Below are 26,815 nucleotides of genomic sequence, written 5' to 3'. Positions count from 1 at the left end.
TCATATGGTCGCTGTCGTGTGGAGACCTTGTATGTCCAAATACTAAAATATAAAATCATACTGGATATAAAATATTAGTCGTCGTCGCCCCCACAAAAAAGTGAAAATAGGCAATCTCACAACGCGTTGCATCGACACTAGATCTGCTAGCTTCGCATTTTTAATTAGTTTGTTTTTAATGGGAATGTTTCGTAACGTAACCGAAACCACACTCAAAACCCACCTTTTCAGACCCGCATTCCTTACATAAAACCCCAACCCCCGCCCCTCCCTTTTGTTTTTGTTTACCTTTCTTTTATAGTTTTAACCTTTTAACTAGTTTGTTCTAATCAAGTTGTTTTTATCTGCTCTGTAAAGCGACTTTGAGTACCTAGAAAAGCGCTATATAAATCGTATGTATTATTATTATTATAACAAAAAAACGATCACAGAACTTCATGGGTTCGGGAAAGTGTCAGGGTGTGGAAGGTTCTGGGTTTAATAGTGAATTCTGCGGGTCCTTGAAATTTTAACGTTTCAGAAGCACTGGGTGTAGAAGAGTGGTTCTCAAAACGTTTTCATGTCAAGGACCCCCAAGTTGATAAATATAATCGCGCAGCGTTTCGAGCTTGTATATCTGCCAGTGGTGGAAAAAGTACTCAAATGTTTTACTTAAGTAAAAGTACCAATACTGCATAGAAATACTAAGTAAGTAAAAGTCCAGAATTCTAAATTGACTTGAGTAAAAGTGCAAAAGTATTAATCATCAAAATATACTCAAAGTACCAAAAGTAAAAGTACTAAAATATTTGAAAATAGCAGAAGCTTGTAGATCGGCTATTTTCAAATAGCCTATGTATAAAACAGGGTGGTTAATGTGTGTTTTAGAATATCATAATGTATATCTGAAAAGTAACTACTAACTAAAGTTTTCAATTAATTGCAGTGGAGTAAAAGTACAATATTATAGGAAATACTCAAGTAAAGTACAAATACCTAAAAAGCTCACTTAAGTGCAGTACTTAAGTAAATGCACTTAGTTACTTTCCACCACTGATGTCTGCTGCTTTTGTGTGGAACATGGAGACGAGGGGTTTCTGCCCGGCAACAACAGACACATGTTGTCCTTACCGCTCGTGCCAGTCGACTCCTCTGCTGCCGTCGTATGGTGTGTGGTGAGGGGAAGGTGGGCATGGGAGGGGCTACGCAGATAGAGATGGTCACTCTGCTGCGCTCCTTGCTGCTGGAACGCTGCTGCTGATGTTCCTCTGTGGAGAAAGTACAACATTAACCCTTAACATACATTAAGACCGGGAACGCATCTGTTGTCATTTTAGGTTTTAGCTATAACCATTTTATACATTTGGCTATTCCAAAATAGCAGATCTACAAGCTCATAGCTACAAGCTTGTAGATTTACTATTTTGGAAAAAATTGGGAACATTTTGCAAATCTTTGAATATATATATATTTTAAAGCAAACGTTTATTACTCAAATCTTTGCTTCTGGGGGAGGTCCTTGTAACAACATATTTTACAGATGTTCGCTTTAAAAATATATATATTCAAAGATTTTCACGATTTGAAAAAAATTGGCAGATATACAAGCTCATAGCGCGGCACTCGGTGGCCGAATACATATTTTTGGGGGGATCCTTGACATGAAAAAGTTTGAGAACCAGTGATATACACTCATGGCTGCATCTGTGTAATTTTAAGATTTCTTTGGCTTTTCAAAAGTAGCAGATATACAAGCTGAAAGCTGCTCATGCAGCTATGAGCTTGTATATCTGCTATTTTTTAATAGCCAAAGACATTTTAAATGACAGAGATGCGTTCTCGGATTGAATGGGTTAAAAGATTTGCACACATTTTCACGATTTTTCTAAAATAGCAGATCTACAAGCTCATAGCTGCATGAGCAGCTTTGAGCTTGTATATCTGCTACTTTTGATTAGCCAAAGAAATCTTAAAATGACACATATGCAGCCATGAGTGTATATCACTGGTTCTCAAACTTTTTCATGTCAAGGATCCCCCCAAAAATATGTATTCAGCCACCGAGTGCCGCGCTATGAGCTTGTATATCTGCCAATTTTTTTTTTCCGTCTGAAAAGATTTTATACTACGGACCCCCAGAAGAGAATATTTATGTGAAAAAAATAAAAAATCTAATGCATCAACATTTTCCAAACATTTTCGATATTTTTCAAATGTTTACAAAAATAGCAGATGTACAAGCTTGTAGATCTGCTCTTTTTGAATAGCCAACAAGAACCCCTGGGGGTCCCCAGACCACACTTTGAGAACCAATGGTGTATATAACTGGTTGTCAACGTGGGGTCTCACCGTGGACTCCCAAGGGTCCTTGAGGGGTGTTCCAAGGGGGTCCCCAACTAAATGTGTTAATGCAGTATCAAAATCAGTTTAACCACCCTAACCCTATAAACAGTTGGAAATTACCGATCGATAAACTGCATAAAATATGAAAAAATAACCTGTTTTCCATAGTTATTATTTATTCACAATCTCTTGTTAATACTTTTCATTGGTTAAATATTTATAAAAACCCACAGACAGATTTAATCATTTTAAACCTGGAGTCCCTATTTGTCAAAAAGTTCCAAAAAATAATTAAATTGCAAAATTAGCCCATCTACTGTAGTAATGCGTCGCATGTGACCTGAACCCATACGTATGGGGGACACACGCAAAGTCTGACGTCATTTGAACAGACCGTGCCCAAGTTAGAGTATGCCCGGGACGGACAGACGGACATAGGTTTCGTGAATTCATAGATTTGTATTACTTTGGTCAAGGAATTAGAGAGCTGAAAAAACATGTGCGTGTGTGCGTGCGTCTCTGTTGGATGGAAACCTCATGTCCAAAACTGTTACTTCTCAGGATTCAAATTCAAAAGAAGCTAGCTTGTGGATCTGCTACTTTTGATGCCTTTGTGTGACGCTGTAGTATGATCAAGTTTATAATAAGTGGACATGGCAACCCTACATTGAACCACGTTGCTGCACTGGTGTATGTAAATAAAGGAAGCAGAACGGAAGTGGTTCTACACAAGCCTGACTGGTCTATATGGCAGCGAGTCACACCGACACGCGCCACCTAGCCACGCACACTACAGCGTTTTAAATCACTGCAGCATCTCCGTGTAAATGCATTATAAGAAGTGACAACGAAACAGCACTTTGTCGTTTTCTGTTCTGATCGTTGCCGTGTAAACGTGGCCTAAAACCACCGGCAATGCTAGATTCGTTTGGTAGAGCGCGCGCCTGCAATGGACATGTCAGGAGTTGGCCCGGGCGCCCAACGGCACAACATTCAAAGGCTCCCTCTCACCTAATTCTCAACAAATCTCTGTGATTCTAATTTCCTATCATCAGTCACTTCAGACTGGGAGAAAGGAGAGCGTAAGATTGCATTGGGGATAATGGCTTGCGCAGTCTTCTCTTAAAGGCAATGGCATCTGGCACAGTGATTGGTTTTATCATTGTAACGCCCAAACCACACCTATGCATAACGTAACGGGTAGTGCAGGTGTTTTGCGGGTAAGGCAGGTGTCCCAAAATAGCAACTTTTGCAGGGGAACGCCCCTTGCCCAGTCCTAAATCCTCAAATGAGTGGGTTTAGCCAGTTCGGGCTCCTTTATAGAGCCCATTATGTGTTTTGTGTGTGCGTGCGCCCTCACCTCGGTGCAGGGCCCGGAGGCTGAGCTGGGCATGTCTGTGCAGCTCCTCCACACATGGTGCGCGGGTACACGGATGGAACACGTTGTGCTGCTGATGCCATGGAGCCTGGTAGTGAGTGGACAGCTTACTCTCTATGTCCAGATTAGACACCGCTGAGGAGAGAGAGAGAGAAATCAGGGTTAACAGCAGTGGTGGAAAAAGTACTCAAATGTTTTACTTAGGTAAAAGTATCAATACTGCAATGTTAGAAGTACTCTGTTACAAGTAAAAGTCCGGAATTAAAAATGTACTTGAGTAAAAGGTATCAAAATGTACTTAAAGTACCAAAAGTAAAAGTACCAAAATGTTTGAAAATAGCAGATCTCACAACGCGTAACCATGCGACGCGTTGTGAGCTTGTAGATCTGCTATTATCAAATAGCCGTATAAAATTGTTTTATAATGTAATAACTTATATCTGCAAAGTAACAAAAAAAAGTTTTCAAATAATTGTAGTGGAGTAAAAGTACAATATTTGCCTCTGAGATGCAGTGGAGTAGAAGTAAAAGTATAGACAATTGGAAATACTCCAGTAAAGTAAAAGTAGCCTACCTCAAAATTGTACAGTACTTGAGTAAATGTACTTAGTTACTGTACTTTACACCACTGGTTAACATTTTTTAAATGTATTCATTAAGTATAAGGAATCATTCAAGACACAGTCTGCGTACAAATGGGATTCATATTTTTGTAGTGAGTTGTATTCACGCAAGCACAAATGTTGCCTATAGGGTTATTTCCAGTGTCAAAACATCAGAATTCAATCCATTGTCATTGTGGATACAACACATTTTTTTATTGCACTTTAAGTTGATGCACTAAAAAACATAGAAGAAATATAAAATAATATTCACAAGAATAATCAAGGAGAAATAGATGATTTTTAACCATCTCAAGAACACTCAGGGAAGGGACGTGCTGCCCGCTGACCTAGTGGTTCAGGTGCATACCACATAGGTTCTAATGCCGGCCAACTTTGCTGCGTGTCACTCCCCATCTCTCTCTCCCTGTTTACTGTCTATATACTGTGTATCAATAAAGAAAGAATGTATATAAAAAATAAAAATAAAACGTTCAGGGAACATCCTATCATAGGACACAACAAGTAGTATGTCAGCTGATGAAGTGTACGTCCCCACTAGGAATCCACATTCCAGCAACAGCACAAAGAAACTCCTGCCAGCTGAGATCCAGGCCAGGTTTTGCCTTTCACCACCCACTGGCACATACATGACACTACACACACACACACCAAACGCTCATAGATGACACCAGTCAAAGAAGATAAGAGAGAGGGAGAAAACAAAACCCAACAACAATCATTAAAGAAAGTCTTTAAAAAACAATTAACATCAGATTAAAGGACCAATTCTACTTCTTGGTTATTTCTCCATCACTGATTGAAATAAATATGACAGGGCTATGCCATGCCAGGCCAGCAGATGGCAGCTAAACCCATATCCACTGCAGCTGTGCGTAAACCACTCATTTCTTTTACCTCACACCTCCTTTGCTACAGGGGACGAACATGGAAGGTTCCTGGTTCGACTGATTTAGTGTCAAAGTGTCGTTGAGCAAGGCACTGAACCCTCAAACTGCTCCCCCAGATGAGCAGGTTTACTCTGCCGTGTGTGTGTGTGTGTGTGTGTGTGTGTGTGTGTGTGTGTGTGTGTGTGCGTGTGCGTGTGAATGTAATGCACACTGTAAAGTGCTACGGTATATAAATGCACCATTAGTAGTGGACACTAACAAAGTCCATTACATTTGAGTATCTGTACTTAACTTGAGTATTTGCACATTTTTTGGGGATACTTTCATTCCACTACAATTCAAAGACAAACATTATACTTTTGACTCCACTGCATTTCTAGGAAGGGAAAAAAGTACTTTATGAATTAACCACTTAAGCCCCATTAAAATAGCAGATATACAAGTTCATAATGCATCACGACCTGAGCTTGTATATCTTCTAACTTACTTCAGTATTCATGAAAAACTGTCCAAAACTGTTACTTTTCAGCATTCAAATTCAAAAATAGCAAAAGTAGCAGATCTACGAGATCGAAACGGATCTGCTACTTCTGATGCTTTTGAAAATCTTGAAATCTTGAAAATATGGAGATAAGAGGTTTCCACCCAACAGAAAGGATATTTGACTGAGCAACTTTCACTTGTAGTGGTGTAATATAACTTTAATACATTATCGATCAAATCTTTTTTTCTCTGGTTTTGCCAATAGGCTCTATGCACAGCAGCCCTATTGTGAAGAAAGTCACAGGTGTTGCCAATGATACTAATGAAGGCTCTGTTCCATTCTGGTCAAACATATAGCCTTGAAACATGACTGTCATACCATGACAGTCATGGTGCCGAGTCCCCCTGGTTTATAGCGGTGTTCTATTTTTTTTACATTGCCAACTCTCACATGTACATAAACGTTCAGATTTCAAATATAAAGTGCTTACCCCCGAGCCACGGATGTTACAAGGCGATCCGGACCGCGTTAAGTTCCCGTATCTCCCGTATTGTTCAATAAAAAGCATTTTAATACGATCGCCGGCCATTTTCTCCAAATTATCTCCGATACTTTCAACTATGCGACACTAATGGTTGGGAGGTGTATTGCACTCTGATACATTACCAAAAAAAAAAAAAGGCCGGCGATGGGATTAAAATGCTTTTTATTGAACAATACGGGAGATACGGGTACTTATCGCGAGCTCTGAGAGTGTACAAATGGAACCAAATGGACCCGTAAGGGTCCATTTGGTTCCATTTGTACACTCTCAGAGTTATGGGGGTTGTGGAAATTGAAAAAATCTGAGAACCACTGTGCTACACTAAATGGAACAGAGCCTTCATTAGTATCATTGGTAACACCTGTGAATGTCTTCACATTATGGCTGCTGTGCATAGAGCCTATTATTTGGGGGCCCCACTTGCAACATCCACACGACCCACCGGTGGGCCCCAGCCCCACAGGTTGGGCTTCGCCTGCGGTACAAAGACACAAAGGGAGAGGAATGTATGGGTCTGTTTGATCTCTTCAAGGCCCCTTTAGCTTCCACTATCAATCCTGTTTCCATCCCTTCATTTACAATTCCACACGCACTCGTGTCCTTGAAAGCGGCACATTGTACATCAGTAGCCAGGCAACCTTTCATTGCTCATCAAGTCTAGCATTTTGCTTTGTTATTAAATCGGCAGGCTAACGTTATTAGCAGCATTTTGGTCAACATCTGCAGTTGGGTTTTATTTTAACCCATTCAATGCGGGAACGCATCTGCGTCACTTTTTAAGATTTCTTTGGCTTTTCAGAAATAGCAGATATAAATCCTGGTCACTATACTGCCTCCCCCTGGCCAGCCGGGGCGCCTGATGGAGGGGAAGGGAACTGGTTGGAATAACGTGTTCCTTCCACGCGCTACGTCCAACCAGGGAAACTCTCCCCTGTCAGGTGACAAGAAGGTCAGTTGGCTCTCATGCATTGAAGGAGGCATGAGCTCGGCCCTGGCCTCCCTAGGTTGGCAGAGGGAAGGTAGTGCCCAGGATTACATAGACAATTGGCACTGGGTGTAACGGGGTTACAAAATCGTGGGATAAAAATTTTGGGAAAAAAATAAAAATAAAAAAAGCAGATCTACAAGCTCATAGCGTGGCACTCAATTGTGATTTTTTTTTGCAAATCTTTTAATATATTACATTTGTAACTCAAATCTTTGCTTCTGGGGTGTCCCTGGAACAAAATATTTGACAAATGTTCGCTTTAAAAAATATATATTCAAAGATTTGCACAAATGTTCACGATTTAAAAAAAATAGCAGATCTACAAGCTCATAGCGCGGCACTCGGTGCCGCGCTATGAGCTTGTATATCTGCTATTTTTTAATAGCCAAAGAAATCTAAAATGACAGACACGACAAAATAAATGTTGTTGCGTAGGCCTGCTGTAGAGTTGAGTCAAAATCATCTAATGTGGGTGATTGTTATTCCTCTTCTACAATAGTATGATCGTCATTTAAGCCTTTATATAGGGACTAAGGAGTAATGTGATGTAACATATTTGGAGACAAAATTAACTGCTAATGAAAACACATTTTCAGGTGGGTCACCAATTTCATCCAATCAGGAGAAAGAATCCTTTCATCAGCTTCCATTTCTTAAAGGGATATTTCACTTTCAAAAACCTCAGACAGTTTTTAAGTTGCTTGATTCAGTATTTTGATATTTGATATTCATTTTATCAGACACACCCCCTCCTATACAAACCCATTGTAACTTAAAACTCCATTTTAACCATTAAATTAATTAAGATTAATCGGAAACACCCGTCCAAAAAACTGTCCAGGGTGCTCCCAAAAGCCTGAGTAAACGATGAAATTACCCAAAGTTTTTTTGAAATTGAAATATCTCTTTAATTGCGACCGTAGGTCGCATTTACTATAGAAACCTGCTCCAGGTGTCCGTCCGTCACCCCGTCCCTCCGTCACACACGTCCCGTCACTCCGTCACACACGTCCCGTCACTCCGTCACACACGTCCCGTCACACTTTTGCCCTGCTCATATCTCCGCACCCGTTGCCCCGATCCATGCCAGATTTTGCACACACACTCCTTACCTGCCAAGCTACACCCTCCAAGGACCCCCGGAGCTCCAGGGACCCCCAGCTGCCTCGGGGACCCCCAAGTGTAAAAAATGAGCACATGTGGACAAATTACCAAATGACCACCCCAACGGGGCTGCTCACGGGGCATTCCCGGGGACCACCCACTCCTGGTGCTCCAGAACGGATGCAAAAGTGGTGGCGCCCCCAGTGGAGGACCCCCTGCCACTGCAGCTCACATAAAATGCCGTAACTCGGGCTAGGAGCGTCCGGGAGAGCCGCGGCCGGTACCTATTCGTCCGCCAAGGCAACACGGACACCCCACCCCTAATTTCTCACATGGCCCTCTTCTAGCGCCACCTTCAGGCCGCTTTTCACAACACATTTTTGCCCACTACTCCTACAGTTTTGCCCCTAAAAACACGCAAATTGCTACACACTACACAGTATGTGTACACTCATGTCATCAACATGCCTGCCACCACATTTCTTAGACCACCAAACAAAACTATACATTGCCCACACAACTAGGAACCAATCGCCGTTACAGCCCTCTTCTGTATACATGTGACCTACGGTCGCTTATCTCCCGATTAGGGAGTCTTACTGGTTATCCCGAATTTGTCACTTGTTTATCCTGTATCCTGATTGGATGAATCCTGAAAATGTGTTCACTGAAGGGCTGGAGGAGACAGGGCCAGTTACTGAACAAACACTCCAATGATTAGTATGGGAATATAGAGCTATTTACTGTAACACTAGTTTTAACATATGAAAATGTCATTTAAACATTCTTTAACATTAGCAACAGCAATTATACTCTTTATTACACTTCAAATAGAAAACAATAAAAGTAAAACGCTTGTGTGAATACTTTTTTATCATGGTTGCTAAGTTCTAACTGCCACAAATTTTATTACATTCTTAAAAAAATAAAATAACTTTTTGCCAAAAACGTCCAAAATAGTGATTGATTAATAATAGATTATTTCATTAAATAATTGATTATTGATTATTTTTTTCATGATCAAATAAATTGATTATTTCAATTAACTGTTGCACCCCCCTATAGATGCAACATGTTGTAAACTTGTAGATTGTCATTTTTCGATTAGCAACACTGTCGTACAAGTACAAATCAGGCTTTTGTCACTACGACCCCACCCTCTCCTTCCAGTCCCATGTCAACCAGATCACAAAAACTGCCTTATGCGGCCTGGGCCGTAGCGTGACGGTCCAGGCACCCCAGGCTGCAATGCCAGCCTGACAGCGTGTCACGGGTTCGACTCCCGTTCCCGACGACCTTTCCTGCGTGTCACCCCCCCATTTCCTGTCAGCCTATTTTCCCTATCCTCAAAAAAACTAAAATAATAACGGCATAAAAAGCCACAAAAAAAAAAACACACCGCTGTGGAAACACTCATTCATGCCCCAAGGTTCTCAAGAAACTACAGTATGTACAAAACTCTGCCGCCCGCCTGCTCACCAGAACAAGATCCAGGGACCACATCACACCAGTCCTCCGTGAACTCCACTGGCTCCCAGTCAAACACAGCAGTGGCGTGCACAGACATTTTGAGGGGCAGGTGCTCAAGTAAATTATACTTTTTTTGGTTTACTTGGTCTGCTCTTTTTTCCCTCTACACCTATACCTCTTTGCCAAAAATAGCCGATCTACAAGCCCACAACGCCTCGCAGCACGAGGCGTTGTGGGCTTGTAGATCTGCTATTTTTGGCTAAAGTTCTCCTCAGAAAAGGGATGCTAGGTTTCGAGTGGTTATGGTAAAAAGAAAAATCCTATCACAAAGATTTGGCGGACCCCCTGTCGTAACTCTGAGGACCCCCTAGGGGTCCCGGACCCCCTGTTGAAGACCCCTGCTGTAAACTTTCAAAAGGGCACTTCTGGTCAAGAGGGCAAAGGGCAAGTGCTCTAGCACCACCTAGAGTCTATCTGTGCACGTCCCTGATCACCACCCACAACTCCTCCAACACCACGCCCCCCTCCCTCTCCCTCAGGTCGGGTGATGCCAACCTCCTGGAAATCCCCAGGACAGAGAAACAAACCTGGGGGTGACAGGGCTGCCCCGCCCACACCCTCACCCATCACGTTTAAAACCACACTCAACACCCACACGCTTTATAGACACGCATTCCCTAACTAATTTCAATTCCAAGTCTTTCTCTACCTTTTTATCTGTAGTTTTTAACCTTTTAACTAGTTTTTCCTAATAAAGTTGTTTTTATTATGTTTCTGTAAAGCAACTTTGAGTATGAAAAGCGCTATATAAATTGTATGTATTATTATAATTTTTTAAGATTTATTTTTGGGCTTTTTATGCCTTTATTATGATAGGACAGTTAGTCTGACAGGAACTGGGGAGAGAGAGATGGGGAGTGACACGCAACAAAGGCCGTCGGGTTCGGGACTCGAACCCGCGACTCGTCGTCAGGCTACATTGTAGCCTAGGTGCCCGGACCGCTGACAAATTGTACTGTATGTATTATTATGATCATTATTATAACTACAGCATGGCACTAATTGGAACAGTCCATATTTCCTCTTTGCCATCACTCCATCATTCTTTTTCTCTGAGTTTGAATTTCTCTCTGAAAGTGATGTAGCTGTACGCCAGTGGTTCTCAAAGTGGGGTCTGGGGACCCCCAGGGGTCCTCGAGAGGGTTCCAGGGGGGTCCCCAGCAAAATGTGTTACTAAAGCATCACGATCAATTTAACCCCTTTATCTCTTTAATACGTTGGCTATTTAAAAATAGCAGATATACAAGCTCACAGCGCGTCACTTCGTGTCACACTGCAAGCTTGTACATCTGCTATTTTAGAAAAGAAATGTGTTTGAAAATATTTTCAAACACATTTCAAACACAAATCTTCTCTTCTGGGGGGTCCCTGGCACAAAACATTTTTAGATGGGGGTCCGCAGCCAAATGCAGTATACCGGTATATCAATTTGGAGGTGAGAAGCACTGGTGTAAGCATCTGATCAGGACAGCGGTGATGATGGCCATCATCATCATCATCATCATCACAGTGTTCTTCTGAAGACTGAATTACTCAGCAACGTTCTTCCCTCTCTCTCTCTCTCCTTCTCTCTCTCTCTCTCTCCCTACTCTTTTGCTGTGCGTCATCAAAAATTCATCAGAGAAAGTACATGGATGCATGCATGCACATGCACACGCACGCACACACACACACACACACGCACACACGCACACGCCCGCCGCCCGTCTCCCCTGAGGTATCACAGGCACAGCTTGGTAACACTACAGGAAGAAGTAGCATTATCAGACCATGATCTTTTAAAAAGCACTAAATGCAGTGCATCCTACCAGAGGAGGAGAAGCATGCAAACCTACGTGCACGGCACATCTCGGCACGTTTGAATCAACTTGGTACCGCAGATAAATAAATTAACAAAAAAAATCAATCTCACTTTTTGCACGACAACATGTGTTTTCTAAAGCAGAGGGGACATTAGCCTGCAGTTAATCTTAGTTCCCAGAAGTTTTCGCCAGCTCTCGCATACAAACGGGAGAGGCCTACAGTAAGCGTTACCGAGTTTTTAAATTACAAATAATTACAATGATCCAGTTCAAAGGAGGAGTTCAAACTAACTAACTAACCTCACAAATATTTTATAATAATATATAAAATATAATAATTTTATATTTTAACCGCAAAAGCAACACATTTAAATTTGTTAAATGATTGAAGCACTCAGGATTCTCCAGTGTAGTAGTAGTAGTAGTCACACATGAGTAAGCTCTGTTATTGTGCCTGTGTCCACATCTAGCACAGTGTGTCTGCCTGCCTCCCTCTCAGCTCCCTCCACACACACACACACACACACACACACACACACACACACACACACACACACACACACACACACACACACACACACACACACACACACACACACCTCCCTGACCTGCCCTCAGGCAACGCAGCGCTATACACAGCGGCTCCTCAAAACAAGGTGAAAGCAACCCCAACGTCAGTCAGTCAAACATGCCTTATAAATTCTGGGTTTTATGATTTTGCAATTCTCCTAGATCAGTGGTTCTCATACTTTTTCATGTCAAGGACCTCCAAAAGGATATGTATTTGGCCGCGGACCCCCATCTCGAATATTAGGTTCCAGGGACCCCCAGAAACAAAGATTTGTGTTACAAATGTTTGCTTAAAAAAATATATATATTCAAAGGTTTACACAAATTTTCACGATTTTTCAAAAATAGCAGATCTACAAGCTCATAGCGCGGCACTCGGTGCCGCGCTATGAGCTTGTATATCTGCTATTTTTGAATAGCCAAAGTATAAAAGGTTATATACGCCACAACATCACCAAAAAATCCTGAACTGTCCTAACATGCAAGTATTCTTGTAGCGGTTGCTGGTTCTTCACTGCAAAAATGAAGGGATTCGGAAAAAAAATCGAGAATCCTGCCTGCCACCATTTTGCATAACGTTCAACCTTTCCAAAAGTGTTCCCGGCTTCCTTACCGGGAGCGTCATCCTGTTTGTGCCTGTCTCTCCCGTCTCTGCTCCACCTCGGCCTCCTCTGCATGCCATAGTCATGAAGTTTACGCTGGGAGTTCCCCATTAGTCACATCCACCTCTATAGCAGTCTACACTGAGACACTCATCTTATCCTCTATGCCAAGTCCTGCAGCTGAGCCACATGCAGCTGAACACACACAGGCTCATTCAGCTCTCTCTCTCTCTCTCTCTCTCTCTCTCTCTCTCTCTCTCTGCCTGTCTATACCCTTCCCTCTCCTCTCTCCTTTTCACTCTTTCCCTCATTGTTTCGCCCATCTTCGACCTGCCTTACTCCTCTCGCCCCTTCGCGCCTCCTCTCTCTCTCTCTTTTTCTATTCCTCCCTTTCTTTCTCTCTTCTTCTGGTCTGCAGGTGCAGTGTCAGCATCAGGACCTGCATGCCAGCAGCACCAGCAGAGGAGAGGAGAGGAGAGGAGAGGAGAGGAGAGGAGAGGAGAGGAGAGGAGAGGCCACTTTTATTATTAGTACACTCACTGACCTGCCTTGCTATTGCTATGAAACCACTGATGTACAAAAATAGCCTGCAAAACCCTAGCCTGCAAGCTGACAACGCGTCACATCATGGCGTGTTGTGAGCTTGTATAGATCAGCTATTTTCACCTTTTAAAAACTAAAATAATCGTTCATTAACTCTTTAAGACCGGGAACGCATCTGTGTGTCATTTTTAGATTTCTTTGGCTATTCAAAAATAGCAGATCTACAAGCTCATGAGCTTGTAGATCTGCTATTTTTGAAAAATCATGAAAAGTTGTGCAAATATTTGATTTATTTGTAATTACTTTTGGCGGACATTTGTAACTCAAATCTTTGCTTCTGGGGGGTTCCTGGAACTAAATATTTTACAAATGTTCGCTTTAAAAAATATGTAAGACTGAGTAGACGTAAAAATGACCCCAGAAGTGTTTTGGTGTGAAATTCCACTTTAAGTTGTAATAGAGCAGAAAGGGATTTATTTGAATAGTCTCTCCACCGAAACTGAAGATTTTGCCACAAATTTTCAAAACTAGCAGATCTACAAGCTCATAGCGCGGCACTCGGTGCCGCGCTATGAGCTTGTAGATCTGCTAGTTTTGAATAGCCAAAGAAATCTAAAAATGACACACAGATGCGTTCCCGGTACTTAATGGGTTCATCGTAATCGAGGCAAAAGTCTGAGGATGATAGTGATTGAAGTCACGTCGGTCAGCCCTTTACTTGCTAGTACATGTCTTTGCCAGCACATGGCTGTGTAATTCTATGCTCTGACTCTGGTCCAGATGTAGGCCTATTCAAGTCATTAGCAGTAGAGCACGTATTAGTGTTAGAATCTGGGTCAGCCCAGCACAGTGGCGTAGCGCCGGTGGATGGACAACTTGTCATATAGCAGACAGCACACACACACACACTGGCAGTCCAGTTCTGCAGATGTACTGTAATGTACAGTAGAGGTGCTGTAGACTGTGTACACACACACACTGTTCACCATGCCTTCTTTGGAAATGAACAAAATGCACAGAGAGGTTTGCAGTTATGGAAGTATGCACGCACGCGCACGCACACACACACACACACACACACACACACACACACACACACACACACACACACACACACACACACACACACACACACACACACACACACACACACACACACACACACACACACACACACACACACACACACACACACACACACACAAATACTGAACTCAGCACTTTCAACCTGGCGTCCCTATTTTGGGCATGTCTTTATAGTGGAAACCTTTTCAAATTTTGCGAAAATAGCAGATCTACAAGCTCACAATACGCCGCGTTGTGAATCGATATTTTCACTATTCGTAGCACAACTCAACCACTATAGCATCCCTATTCTGGGGGGAACTTTCGCCAAAGATTGCCGATCTACGAGCTCACACACAACGCACCATGTTGCAAGACGTTGTGAGGTTGTAGATCGTCTGTTTTCGGTGAAGAGAAGTGGAGTAGAGGGAAAAAAGAGTGGACAGAGCGAACTCAGGACAGGTTTGCTAAGTATCGAGGGTTTAAGAGATTCATTTAACTCTGAGAGGGCCTGCATTTGGTCCATGTTCTATTTGATTTGAACACACAAACAAAGTAATACACTGACATGGACTTTCCATATTGACACTTTAGGTGCTGTAGTTTTCAGCAGCAAAGACAATCATTTACAGACGTTAATTTTGAAGAAATTCCACTTAGCCTTTGAGGCTTTAGGTCACACAGACTGCATTGATTCCAGTATACATGGCTATACTACACATTCACATCCTTAGAGTTTATCTAACTCTTGAATGTAAACATCTTCCCATGAGGGGAAAGCAACAGTCCACAGTAGCACAGCCGTATACCTCCCATAATTAAATACAAGAAGCTCAAACACATAAAACTGACCTTTAGTTAGTGCACAGTTACATGAAAGAACTGGACGATGTGTTTAAAAGAACAAGGTGGTGTGGGGCTGCAACAGTTAATCAACAGATTCATGACAAAATCCATCCCTATTTTAGGCATAATTAGATGAACATTTTCAAAAAAGGCGCAACGTTCTTTTGCAAAACTAAATAGCTGGTCTACAAGCTCACAACACAATCGTTGTGCAACAAAGTGGTTATTCAATTCGTTGATACAGTACTGTATATACAAAATATAAAAAAAAAAACATGCTTCTCAATTATTTGATGAATCAATATAATAATCGATAAGAAAAGAATGCAGAGTTGCAGTGCTACAGTGGTGTGAGAACACAGTACCTTTAGAGTGTACAGGAACACAGCCTCCCAGACCCAAACAGACCAATGCCATGGTCAGCAGCAGCCTGCCTCTCCCCTCTCCCTCTCTCCCTCTCTCTCTCTCTGTGTTGTTCCCTCGTTCCTCTTCACTGTATCCAGCAGGACCCCCCAATTATACCAGCCTGTGAACCAGGCTGTGATCCACTCAATGCTAGGCTCAGTGCATAAGTTGTTCACTCAGTGCTAGGTTGTCCAGTCAGCACAGACACACAGGGACTATTCTATTCTAAGCATTCCTACGTCTGCAGCCAGACTAGTAACATCTGTAGCACGGACCGTCCTGCTCCACCAGCCCCACCCACCCACCCACCCCTCCCACTGACCCCACCTGCTGTCTCTGATCTCAGCCTGTGGCCCATCCTAATCATCTGTCAATACAAGGACTTTAGGGGTGCGACAATGAATCGATCTAATGGCTCTAATAATATATGTATTTTTTAATGTATTGTAATAATAATAGATAATCAAAATGATTTTTTTTTAATTTAGATTTGCATAAACATGAAAAGAAAAAGAAAAATACGATTCTCGATTATTGGATAATGGATCTACAATAGAAGGACTTGCTTTTGCCTCAACACATTGAAAAATGCCATTTTCCCTCACAGTGGGCAGTGGGACACTTTACAATTACATTTAAATAGTGTGAAGTTTACAAGCACCAACTTCTCCACTAACACCACACCACACCACACCACACCACACCACACCACACCACCACACACCGCAGCACAGCCATCATGTGATCTCAGATGGTTGGGTGCTGTAGTACATGGCCCGTCCCCTGACCGTTAATCTCTTTATGATGCAGGAATATGGGAGAGCAGTATTAATGTATTAATCCCACCACATGCCCGGGTATATGCATCACGTGCTTAAACCCTCTTCACTGCTGCATCTGAGGAAGGGTGATCTGTGTGTGTGTGTGTGTGTGTGTGTGTGTGTGTGTGTGTGTGTGTGTGTGTGTGTGTGTGTGTGTGTGTGTGTGTGTGTGTGTGTGTGTGTGTGTGTGTGTGTGTGCTTGTCTTACTATACTTGTGTGCCAAATGTCCTCACTAGTATAATAGTATTTGAGAAACAGATATTGAGAGGATCATTTTCCTGGTCCTCAGAGAAATGGTTGTTTTATGGTTAAAAATATTTGTGCGTGCCTGTGTGTGTGTGCGCGTGCGCGCGTGTGTGTGTGTGTGTGTGTTGGAGGTTGGGTGTAAAGACTAGCACATGCAGTACTGATGGAGGTATGATAATCAATAATAAATACTTGAGCAGGACATAAGTGGTGTTGGTTAGCCATACATCCTGGTCGCAGGTGAGCTTGATTGGTGTGAGATATTTATAATTACATTCAACAGCTGCAGTCAGAGAAGCTAGTGTATGTCCAATTAATATGAGGACTCAAACACCTATTGCCAACATACTGTACTTTGGGAGAGAGAAAGAGAGAGAGAGAGAGATGGAGACAGGGAGGGCGAGGGCGAGGGCAAGGGCAAGAGCGAGGGCGAGGGCGAGAGAGAGAGAGGGAGAGAGAGAGAGAGATCCCAGGCTAGTAATCTGCAGTAATCTGGTGCTCTCTCGGTCATGGCGAGTGACACTGTCATATGACGAAGTATAAATCAGACTTTAGACTCCCACATTCTGGGTCCCTTATTGTTCTCCCTGTATATACTACCACTGGGAGAACTCATCGCCGATCACGGAGTGAACTTCCATTTCTATGCTGATGATACCCAGCTGTATCTTTCGGTAGCTCCAGACGACCCCTGCGCTCTAGACCCATTGTTGACCTGTCTGTCCAGTATAAAATGCTGGATGAGTGAGAACTTTCTTAAGCTAAATGAGGATAAAACAGAAATTCTCATAATTGGCTCCAGTGAGCAGAGAGAATTAATAATAAGTAGACTTGGTAACCTGGCTGTAGAAAGTAACACCACAGTAAAGAACCTGGGGGTTATTATCGACTCTGAATTGAATTTTAATGCACACATTAATCATGTCACCAAGATTGCTTTCTTCCATCTTAGAAATATTGCGCGAATTAGAGACTATCTGTCGTTAGACGACGCAAAAACGCTGATCCACGCTTTTGTTTTCTCTCGGCTTGATTACTGCAATGCACTCTACTCTGGCCTGCCTAAGAAAACAACTGACAGATTACAACTTGTTCAAAATGCGGCAGCCAGAATTTTAACTAAAACTAGAATGAGAGAACATATCACTCCAGTTCTAGCTTCACTACACTGGCTCCCGGTTGTTTTTAGGATTGATTTTAAAATTCTTTTAATAGTTTATAAAGCTCTAAATGGTCTGGCACCTTCCTACCTCTATGACTGCCTAGAGAGACATGATCCAAACCGGACCCTCAGGTCTTCAAGTGCTGACCTACTCGAGGTGCCTAAAATGACATATAAAAAATACGGTGAAGCAGCATTCTGCTTTTACGGACCAACAGTGTGGAATAAACTCCCATTACACCTAAAACAGGCAGCCTCTGTCGATAGCTTTAAAGCACAGCTCAAGACCTATTTCTTCACTCTTGCTTTTAGCTGACTCTTTGGTTGATTTTTAAGTCCTCACTGTATTGCCTATTTTAATGTTTTATGCTTTTGCTTTTATTTTATTTTATTTTTTGTTTGCTTTATTGTTAAATTGGTTGTAACTGTAACTGTATTCTTGCTCTGTAAAGCACTTTGCGCTGCATTTCATGTCATGAAAGGTGCTATACAAATAAAGTTTATTATTATTATTATTATTATTATTATCACTGTGGTTGGAATGTAGTGCATAGTATAGTATTACGTATACTAGTGTTTAATACAGGGATTCCCGGGATTCGGGAATCCCGGGAATCCCAGAGTTATTTACCGTCCCGGGAATTGAAATCGGTTCTTGTTAGAAATTACTACAAATTAGTAGAAAGGCCTATCTACAGCGCGGAGGAATTATTACTATTATAATTAACCAAGTTACTTGCCGCGTTGCCGACCAGGGTCCCATCAGAAACATAGAACACCCAAGCAGCAGTGCCAGTGTCACACAGGTGGCTACCCCAAGCATCTCCTGATATATATGGTATCATGAAACATCTTCTACATCTGATCAATCTGATCATTTTCTTGCATATTTAATAGCAAATAGATAGGTTTCAATGCTTACTAGGAATACAGGATAGGTGGGCACAATAGGGACATCTGGGCACCTCGATGTAAAATTAGCTATTTAAGTATCTACATATAAATACATTTTAGTGGGCACTTTTTTTTTTTCACCCTTGCGGGAAGCCCGGGAAAAGGGAATTCCCGGGAAGCCCGTCTGAAAATTCCCGGGAATTAAAATTAGCTATTTCCCGGAAACTCTTAAACCCTAGTACGTACTGTACATGTGGGTGTGATGTGATGTAACAGTGGGTGGTCCAGCGGGAACTTTAATAATAGAATATAATAACAGTAATAATATAAATCAAGTGGTTGTTTGGATTGTGTGAGTGTGAAATCTGTTCATTCAGTCTCTAGACCGCCAGCTGGAACATATGGTCGCTGTGGGGTGGAATCCATGTCCAACATGGATCCACTGTAGTTATTATTTAGTCACAAGATCTTCTTAATACTTTTCATTTACATTTTCACTTTCATAAAAATCAATCAATCAATCAATCAATCAAAATAGCAACAATAGCAGATCTACAAGCTCACAATGCCTCTCATCACGTCAGTATTGCTGAACATTTTCAAAACTTTCGCAGAAAATTTAAACATTCTAAAAACATCTACAAGCTTGTGTGCCAAAAATAGCAGATCTACAAGCTCACAACAAGAGGCACCGCCGAGCGAGCCGCCTGCGAGCGAGTGACCGTGCCGGACGTTTGCAAAGTCCGCTTCAGCTGACTCAGTGCCGGTTGAGTTGCGTACCAATAGAGACAGAATGTGGGGTCCACTCACATCACATGTTGTAGTAATGGTGGAAAAAGTGCAACATTGTTTTACTTAAGTAAACGTATCAATACTGCAATATATATATATTTTTTCTTTTCTCTTTTCATTTTTGTGCTGCGTTGTGTTTAATTTAAGATGTTCATCTTCTGCCAAGGTTTTGTGTATACTATTACGTATTAAGGTGAAACTATGTAGCAGGATGTATACACTTGTCCTTTTCCTAAATAAATATTTAGTGAAGTCAAAATACAATATCTGTCTTTGAAATGTGGTGGAGTGAAAATCACAAGTATCCAAAAATACAAATACTCAAGTACAAACAAAAAAAAGAAGTACAGTACAGTACTCAGTACTCAAGTAAATGTACTTGGTTACTGTCACACCACTGGACACACACGTGTGTCAGGGGTTCAAGCCCATGTGTAATAGCCATGATCTTATTTATAGCAGAGTACATGTCACCACAAGGCCCCGGTGAGCCCAAGAAGATAACACCAATGGAGGCACAGGTCAAATGTCCATGGGCCATCTGAAAATAGCCGATCTACAAGCTCACAATGCGTCGCATCTGCTATTATCAAATGATTTTTATACATTTGAAAACTTGTGAAATGGGACATTCTGCACAATGAATACTTTCTACTTTTGCTACTTTACGTATATTTTGATACCAATACTTTTGCACTTTTACTCAAGTGAATTTTTAATTCCAGACTTTTACTTAACAGAGTACTTCTATATTGCAGTATTGATACTTTTACTCAAGTAAAACATTTGAGTACTTTTCCACCACTGAACACAACACAACACAACACAACACAACACAACACAACACAACACAGACAGCTTTACAATGCTGTCCCCTAGTGGTACAGCCCCTACACAGCATGCAGTTATGATTGAATACTTTATTAACAGTTAGCAAATAGTACAGTGCAGTGGTACGATTATACAACGATGCTAAAAGGACTTTTTTGTGTTATCCTTTTAACCTTAATGTCTGACTGTAGCACAACATGCTGTTTACATTTCTTACAAATAAAGTATTCAATCAATCAATCAACATTGTTCAAAAGTACTAAAAGGTTACAGAATAGCAACAATTTTGGCACTACGCCGTAATGTGATGGAGTATAAAACAGGCTTTATAACGGGGGACTTTGAGGCAAAGCTGCTGACAAACCAAACGGCCTTCCACTGAACGGACGGTGCTTCTATGGATTGTACACACACAGTACTCCTTGAGATGAGCAGTGGTGGAAAAAGTACTCAAATGTTTTACTTAACCCATAAAGACCTGAGGCCGCTTCTAAACATTTTCAAAATCCTAAAAAAAAAAATCGGAAAAAAATATTAAAAAAAAAAAGATCACGATTTTTCAAAAATAGCCAATCTACAAGCTTGTAGATCAGCTATTGTCAAATAGCCGAAGTATGAAGGGATAAAGTGGTTAATGCATGTTTTGTAATATGATCAAAAATCTACAAAGTAACTAGTAACTAAGGGATTGTAGTGGAGTAAAAAGTACAATATTTGCCTCTGAGATGTAGTGGAGTAGAAGTAAAAGAACTGAAGATTTAAAATTCTCCAGTAAAGTAAAAAATCCTAAAATGTGTACTTCAGTACAGTACTTGAGTACATGTACTTAGTTACTTTCCACCACTAAGGATGAGAATGAGAATTCATGAGGATGTTGTGGTAGAGCAGTGGTTCTCACAGTGGGGTACAGGGGTCCTTGAAGGGGTTCCAGGGGGTCCCCAGCAAAATGAGTTCATGTATCATCACTATCACCACCTTAATCCCATTTTATACTTTGGCTCTTCAAAATGTTTTTGAATTCAAAATGTTTTTGAATAGCCAAAACTAGCCATTCAAATTAGTTTTGAATAGTCAACGTGAAAAACAAGTGCTTAACCCATTAAGGCCTGAGGCCGATTCTACAAAATGTCTTCTAAATCCTAACAGTTTTTTGAAAAAAAGTATGTGTCTATTATCAGGGGTTCTCAAACCTTTTCATGTCAAGGACCCCCACCAAAAAATGTATTTGGCCGCGGACCCCCATCTCAATTTTTTTGTTCCAGGGACTCCCAGAAGCAAAGATTTGAGTTACAAATGTTCCCTTTAAAAATATATATATTCAAAGATTTGCACACATTTTCACGATTTTTCAAAAATAGCAGATCTACAAGCTCATAGTGCGGCACTCGGTGCCGCGCTACGAGCTTGTAGATCTGCTATTTTTTAATAGCCAAAGAAATCTAAAATGACACAGATGCGTTCCCGGTCAGTGAACACATGATGATGGGTGAAAAGATTAGATGAAAGCATGTGATGTTGTTATTCTCTCCACTGTAGCTTTCTAATCATCATAAATAATGTAATGTAAGGGCCTATAACCAGGCAACAATGTGTTTAAAAATAAATGATAAGAGTAGGTGATAGTAGAAAGCAGAAACAAAAACATAATGTAGACATGACATGTATAGTGTTTGTATGAATGGAATAATGACTGCATTCTATTCTACTGGATTCTACCCGGCAACACTGGGCCGGGTAGAATCCAGTAGGGTTGTGGGCCCATGTTTGGGTCGCGGACACATTTGTATGGGTCACAAGTAAATATCCTTTTTTTTTTTTTTTCGCTTACTACAATTATTTTTATTATTATTTCAAAATATTTTCTAAAAGTAAAAAGATATATAAAAAAATATATATTACAATATATTATAATATAATACATATTATATAAAAAAAGCTTTAAAGAAGGTGGTTTAAATGGCAGATCTACAAGCTCACAATGTGAGCTTGTAAATCGGCTATTTTCACTAGTTTGGGTCCCGTGGAGACACCACATTTCTCTTTTGGATCTCAAGCTAAAAGGTTAGGGGGAAGCACTATTCTGTTCTATTCTAGGCAGCGTGCTGTAGTCCAGTGGTTTTCAACCAGTGGTCCGGGGACCACTAGTGGTCCTTGAGGGGGTTCCAGGTGGTCCCCAGCTAAATGATAGAGTTGATAACCAAATGGACCCTTATAGATTATTTAACTCTTGAGAGCGTAAAATGAAACCAAATGGACCCTTACGGGTCCATTTGGTTTCATTTTACGTTATCAAGAGTTAAATAATTGTTAAACATCTGCATTGCTTAATTAAATAATTGTTATTTTGATCAACGTTTGCCTGTTATCTCTCCTATTGGTACCAACATCAATATAGCATGGAATTGTGGGCGAAATCATATCCAACGATAACAAAATATTCTACGTTTTGGGTCTGAGACGCTAAATCTCATCAAATGGTGGTCCGTGGCTCAAATGTCGAATAAATAATGGGCCTTGATATGAAAAGGGTTGAAAACCACTGCTGTAGTCAATGTGAACCCTGCACACAGTACAAAGAAGTAGGGCTCTGCAACAGTTCATTCAACTAATCCATTCAACCCATTGTGAAACATTATATATTGTATTTTTGACTCCACTGCAATTATTTGAAAACTTAGTTTAGTAAGTTACTGTGTAGATTTATATTACCTACAGACCCTATTTTGTCCGGGTAGCTCAGTCAGTAGAGCACTCGCCTCTTGACCACAAGGTCATGGATTCGTTCCCAGCTGTGGCGGAAAGTAACTAAGTACATGTACTTTTTTTAGTTACTTTTTACTTTACTAGTGTATTTCCAGTTTGCAATACTTTACTTCTACTCCACTACATCTCAGAGGCAAATATTGCACTTTTACTCCACTACAAGTATTTGAAAACTTTAGTTAGTTTGCATATTACTATATTATAAAACATACATTAACCACTTTAGCCCCTGTTTTGCACATCTGCTATTTTCAAAGATTAGCACTTTTGCTTTTGGTACTTTTAGTATATTTTGATGCCGATACTTTTGTATACTTTTACTCAAGTAATATTTTAACACAGGCCTTTTACTTGTAACAGAGTATTTTTATATTGTGGTATTGCTACTTTTACGTAAAATGTCTGAGTACTTCTTCCACCACTGGTTTTCAGGCACCGCCAACTCAGTGCATGAGTAGCGACGGCTTGGGTGTAGCAGGTCATGAGCTAAGTACTGGGAGCTGATGGTAGGTGTTGCGCTCCACCTCAGCAATCTATCTCCCAGGGGGTCTAGTGCACTACGAAACGGGGGACTCCCGCGCTCTGGCTAATACCGACAATAAACCTCTCCTACATACTTACTTCATCTATTCGAAAAATTGCCGATTTACAAGCTCAAAGCTTGCGCTGCATTGTGAGCTTATAGATCGACTATTTTCTAAAGAGAAAAATGTAATAAATAAATAAGAAATTACATTTTGCATTAGGAGTACTTTTACTTTTGGTACTTTTTGAAAAGAGGACATTTACTTGTAACAGAGCTCTTTGTAACCATTTCCAGTTTACATGAACCACGTGACCGGCGCGGTTTCTGGCCCCTCATTGGTGGAAACTCTCTAATACAAGGCTCTGGTAGATGTTAATGCAATATAACTTGGGGGTGGTTGTATTCGGTCCATGGAGACACTTAGATCCTGTGTGTCTGGTGGTACACAAGTGGTACAGCCTGAAGGTCAAAATTACATTTCTCCCCTGAGCAAGCAGGCAGACTGGCTGCCTCTGTTGTCTCAGTGGTAAAATAAAATGTCACCACTGTGCGGGAAACCAGTGTTCAAATCCGGGGTGGAACAGGAAAGTTACATAGTGCAGCTTTAAGTTACATATCTGAATACTTTTTACACAACTGGGTGTGTGTGCGTGTGCGCGCGTGCGCACGTCCGTCCGTGCGTGCGTGTGTGTGTGTGTGTGTGTGTGTGTGTGCGTGTTTCAACCATGTTGGCAGAATGGCACAAGACAAGACATCGCCCATGTTATTTTTAACTGCGTCTCCATGGTAACCAGCACATATGCTAGGGGGGGGGTGGGGGGGGTTATCTCCTGCTGTGTGCATTGCAGAGGATTCCTACCGCTGGTCACATTGTGTATATATGTGTGTGTGTGTGTGTGTGTGTGTGTGTAAGAAAGAGAGAGAGAGAGAGAGAAATGGTCTGCATCTCTATGTTGTACTAACACCTTTCATTCACCTGTTCACTCACACACACACACACACACACACACACACACACACACACACACACACACACACACACACACACACACACACACACACACACACACACACACACACACAGCAGTGGCAGAGGGAACCATACGAGGCTCCACCCTCATCAGGAGCAGTTAGGGGTTCAGTGTAAAGGGTGCAACACTTCATTAAACTAATCCATGTAATCAATTATAAACCTTATTGATAATCAATAAGTTAATCATTAATAATCTATCCTGATTTTGGGCATGTCATTATAGGGGAAAATCTTCAGATATAACTTTTTTTTTTGAGTAGTGAAAACAGCAGATCTACAAGCCCACCAGCGCCTCACATTGCAACAACGTTGTGCAATAAAGTATTAATACTTAACCCATTAAGACCTGGAACTGTGTCATCTTTAGACTTGAGCTAAAAAAGCATTATTTTACACTTTGGGCTATTCAAAAATAGCAGATATACAAGCTCATAGCGCGGCACCGAGTGCCGCGCTATGAGCTTGTAGATCTGCTATTTTTGAAAAATCGTGAAAATGTGTGTAAATCTGTCCAAAACTGTTACTTTTCAGGATTCAAATAAAAACATATAAAAAGTAGCAGATCTACAAGCTTTCAAGCTTGTAGATCTGCTACTTTCGATGCTTTAGTGTGGCGTTGTAGTATGATCAAGTCGGGCATTCATTTACGAAAAAACACAAAATGTTAGAATATGGAGATAAGAGGTTTCTGCCCGACGACAGCAACGATATAATACATCCCAGCAGCCCTAGTCCAGTGTGTTGCTCTCAGAGGGCATCTGAGGTAACCATGGTAACCATGGACCCTCCAGTGTCCACTCACTCTGTCCCACTGTAGGCCTTCACGTCGTTGCTGTAGGACAGAAACCTCTTATCTTCATGTTCTAACTTTTTTTTTTAATCAAAAGAAGCAGATCTACAAGTTCAAGCTTATAGATCTGCTACTTTTGCTACTTTAGAATTTGAATCCGGAAAAGTAACAGTTTTGGAGGTTTCCACCCGACAGAGACAAAGTATCTCTTGTTTTCTTTTTTCTTTTCTTTTTACTTCTATAGGCTCTATGCACAGCAGCCATATTGGGACTGAATTGGGCCCCTTCCTTACTTCCTTCACAGGTGTTACCAATGATACAAATTAAGGCTCTGTTCCATTTAGTGTGGCATAGTGGTTGTCTTATTTTCAAGGACCCCCATAACTCTCAGAGTTACACACCCACCATAAGGGTATTTTTACTTTACTGGAGTATTTACAGTTTTCAGTACTTTTGCTTCTACTCCACTAGAGACAAATATTGTACTTTTTACTCCACACATTTTTTTGTAAACTTTAGTTACTTTGTAGATTTTCATTATTATTACAAAACACACATTAACCACTTAAGCCCTACAGTATATACATTTCGGCCATTTGAAAAAAGCCGATCTACAAGCTCACAATGCGGCTCATTGTGAGCTTATAGATCTGCTATTTTCAAAAGATGTTTATACATTTAATACATAGGAAAACCTTTGATACAAAAAACATTTTGTACTTTTACTCAAGTAAATTTAGAATTCCAGACTTTCACTTGTAACAGAGTATTTCTACATTGCAGTATTGATACTTTTACTTGAGTAAAAAAGATGTAGTACGTTTTCCACCCCTGCTCCCGCCCACCACTCCCTGCTGACAGGTGCTGCCCCCCCCCCCCCCCCCGGCCCATAGGAGTACCCTATCCCCCCCCCCCCCCGGCCCATAGGAGTACCCTATCCCCCTCCCCGCCCGGCCCATAGGAGTACCCTATCCCCCTCCCCGCCCGGCTTCTCTCCCTGAACACGGGCCAACCGTGTTCGTATAGACGCTCGACAATGCCCCTGTCTCTTGTTTTCTTGGCGAGTATTCCATCGGTTACTTTTTGGATTCATCAAATAACCAAGAAGCACCTTTTTTGGAAAATGTGTTTTATTTTGGTGTGGAAACCTGATATGTCCAAAACTGTTACTTTTCAGGATTCAAATTCCAAAATATCAAAAGTAGCAGATCGACAAGCTCAGTGTGTGTGTGTGTGTGTGTGTGTGTGTGTGTGTGTGTG

At 41.3% G+C, this 26,815-nt stretch overlaps 1 protein-coding gene across 1 annotated transcript in view; it reads right to left on the bottom strand.

Annotated features, from left to right (window-relative positions):
- The window catches only part of nhsb (Nance-Horan syndrome b (congenital cataracts and dental anomalies)), a gene marked incomplete at both ends in the record, with an annotated part of 90,469 nt that overhangs the window by 20,986 nt on the left and 42,668 nt on the right, over nucleotides 1-26,815 (bottom strand). Inside the window, 2 exons of the mRNA XM_084076810.1 lie at nucleotides 1,111-1,247; nucleotides 3,683-3,835. Coding sequence (XP_083932936.1) covers nucleotides 1,111-1,247; nucleotides 3,683-3,835 — 290 coding nt within the window. The remainder of the gene's footprint in view (nucleotides 1-1,110; nucleotides 1,248-3,682; nucleotides 3,836-26,815) is intronic.

Source organism: Gymnoscopelus microlampas (genome assembly GCF_963454915.1).
Source record: "Gymnoscopelus microlampas genome assembly, chromosome: 1".
In the NCBI taxonomy this organism is placed as follows: domain Eukaryota; kingdom Metazoa; phylum Chordata; class Actinopteri; order Myctophiformes; family Myctophidae; genus Gymnoscopelus; species Gymnoscopelus microlampas.
Note: the sequence above shows the minus strand (reverse complement) of the source record. Positions and strands in the feature narration are given on the sequence as shown.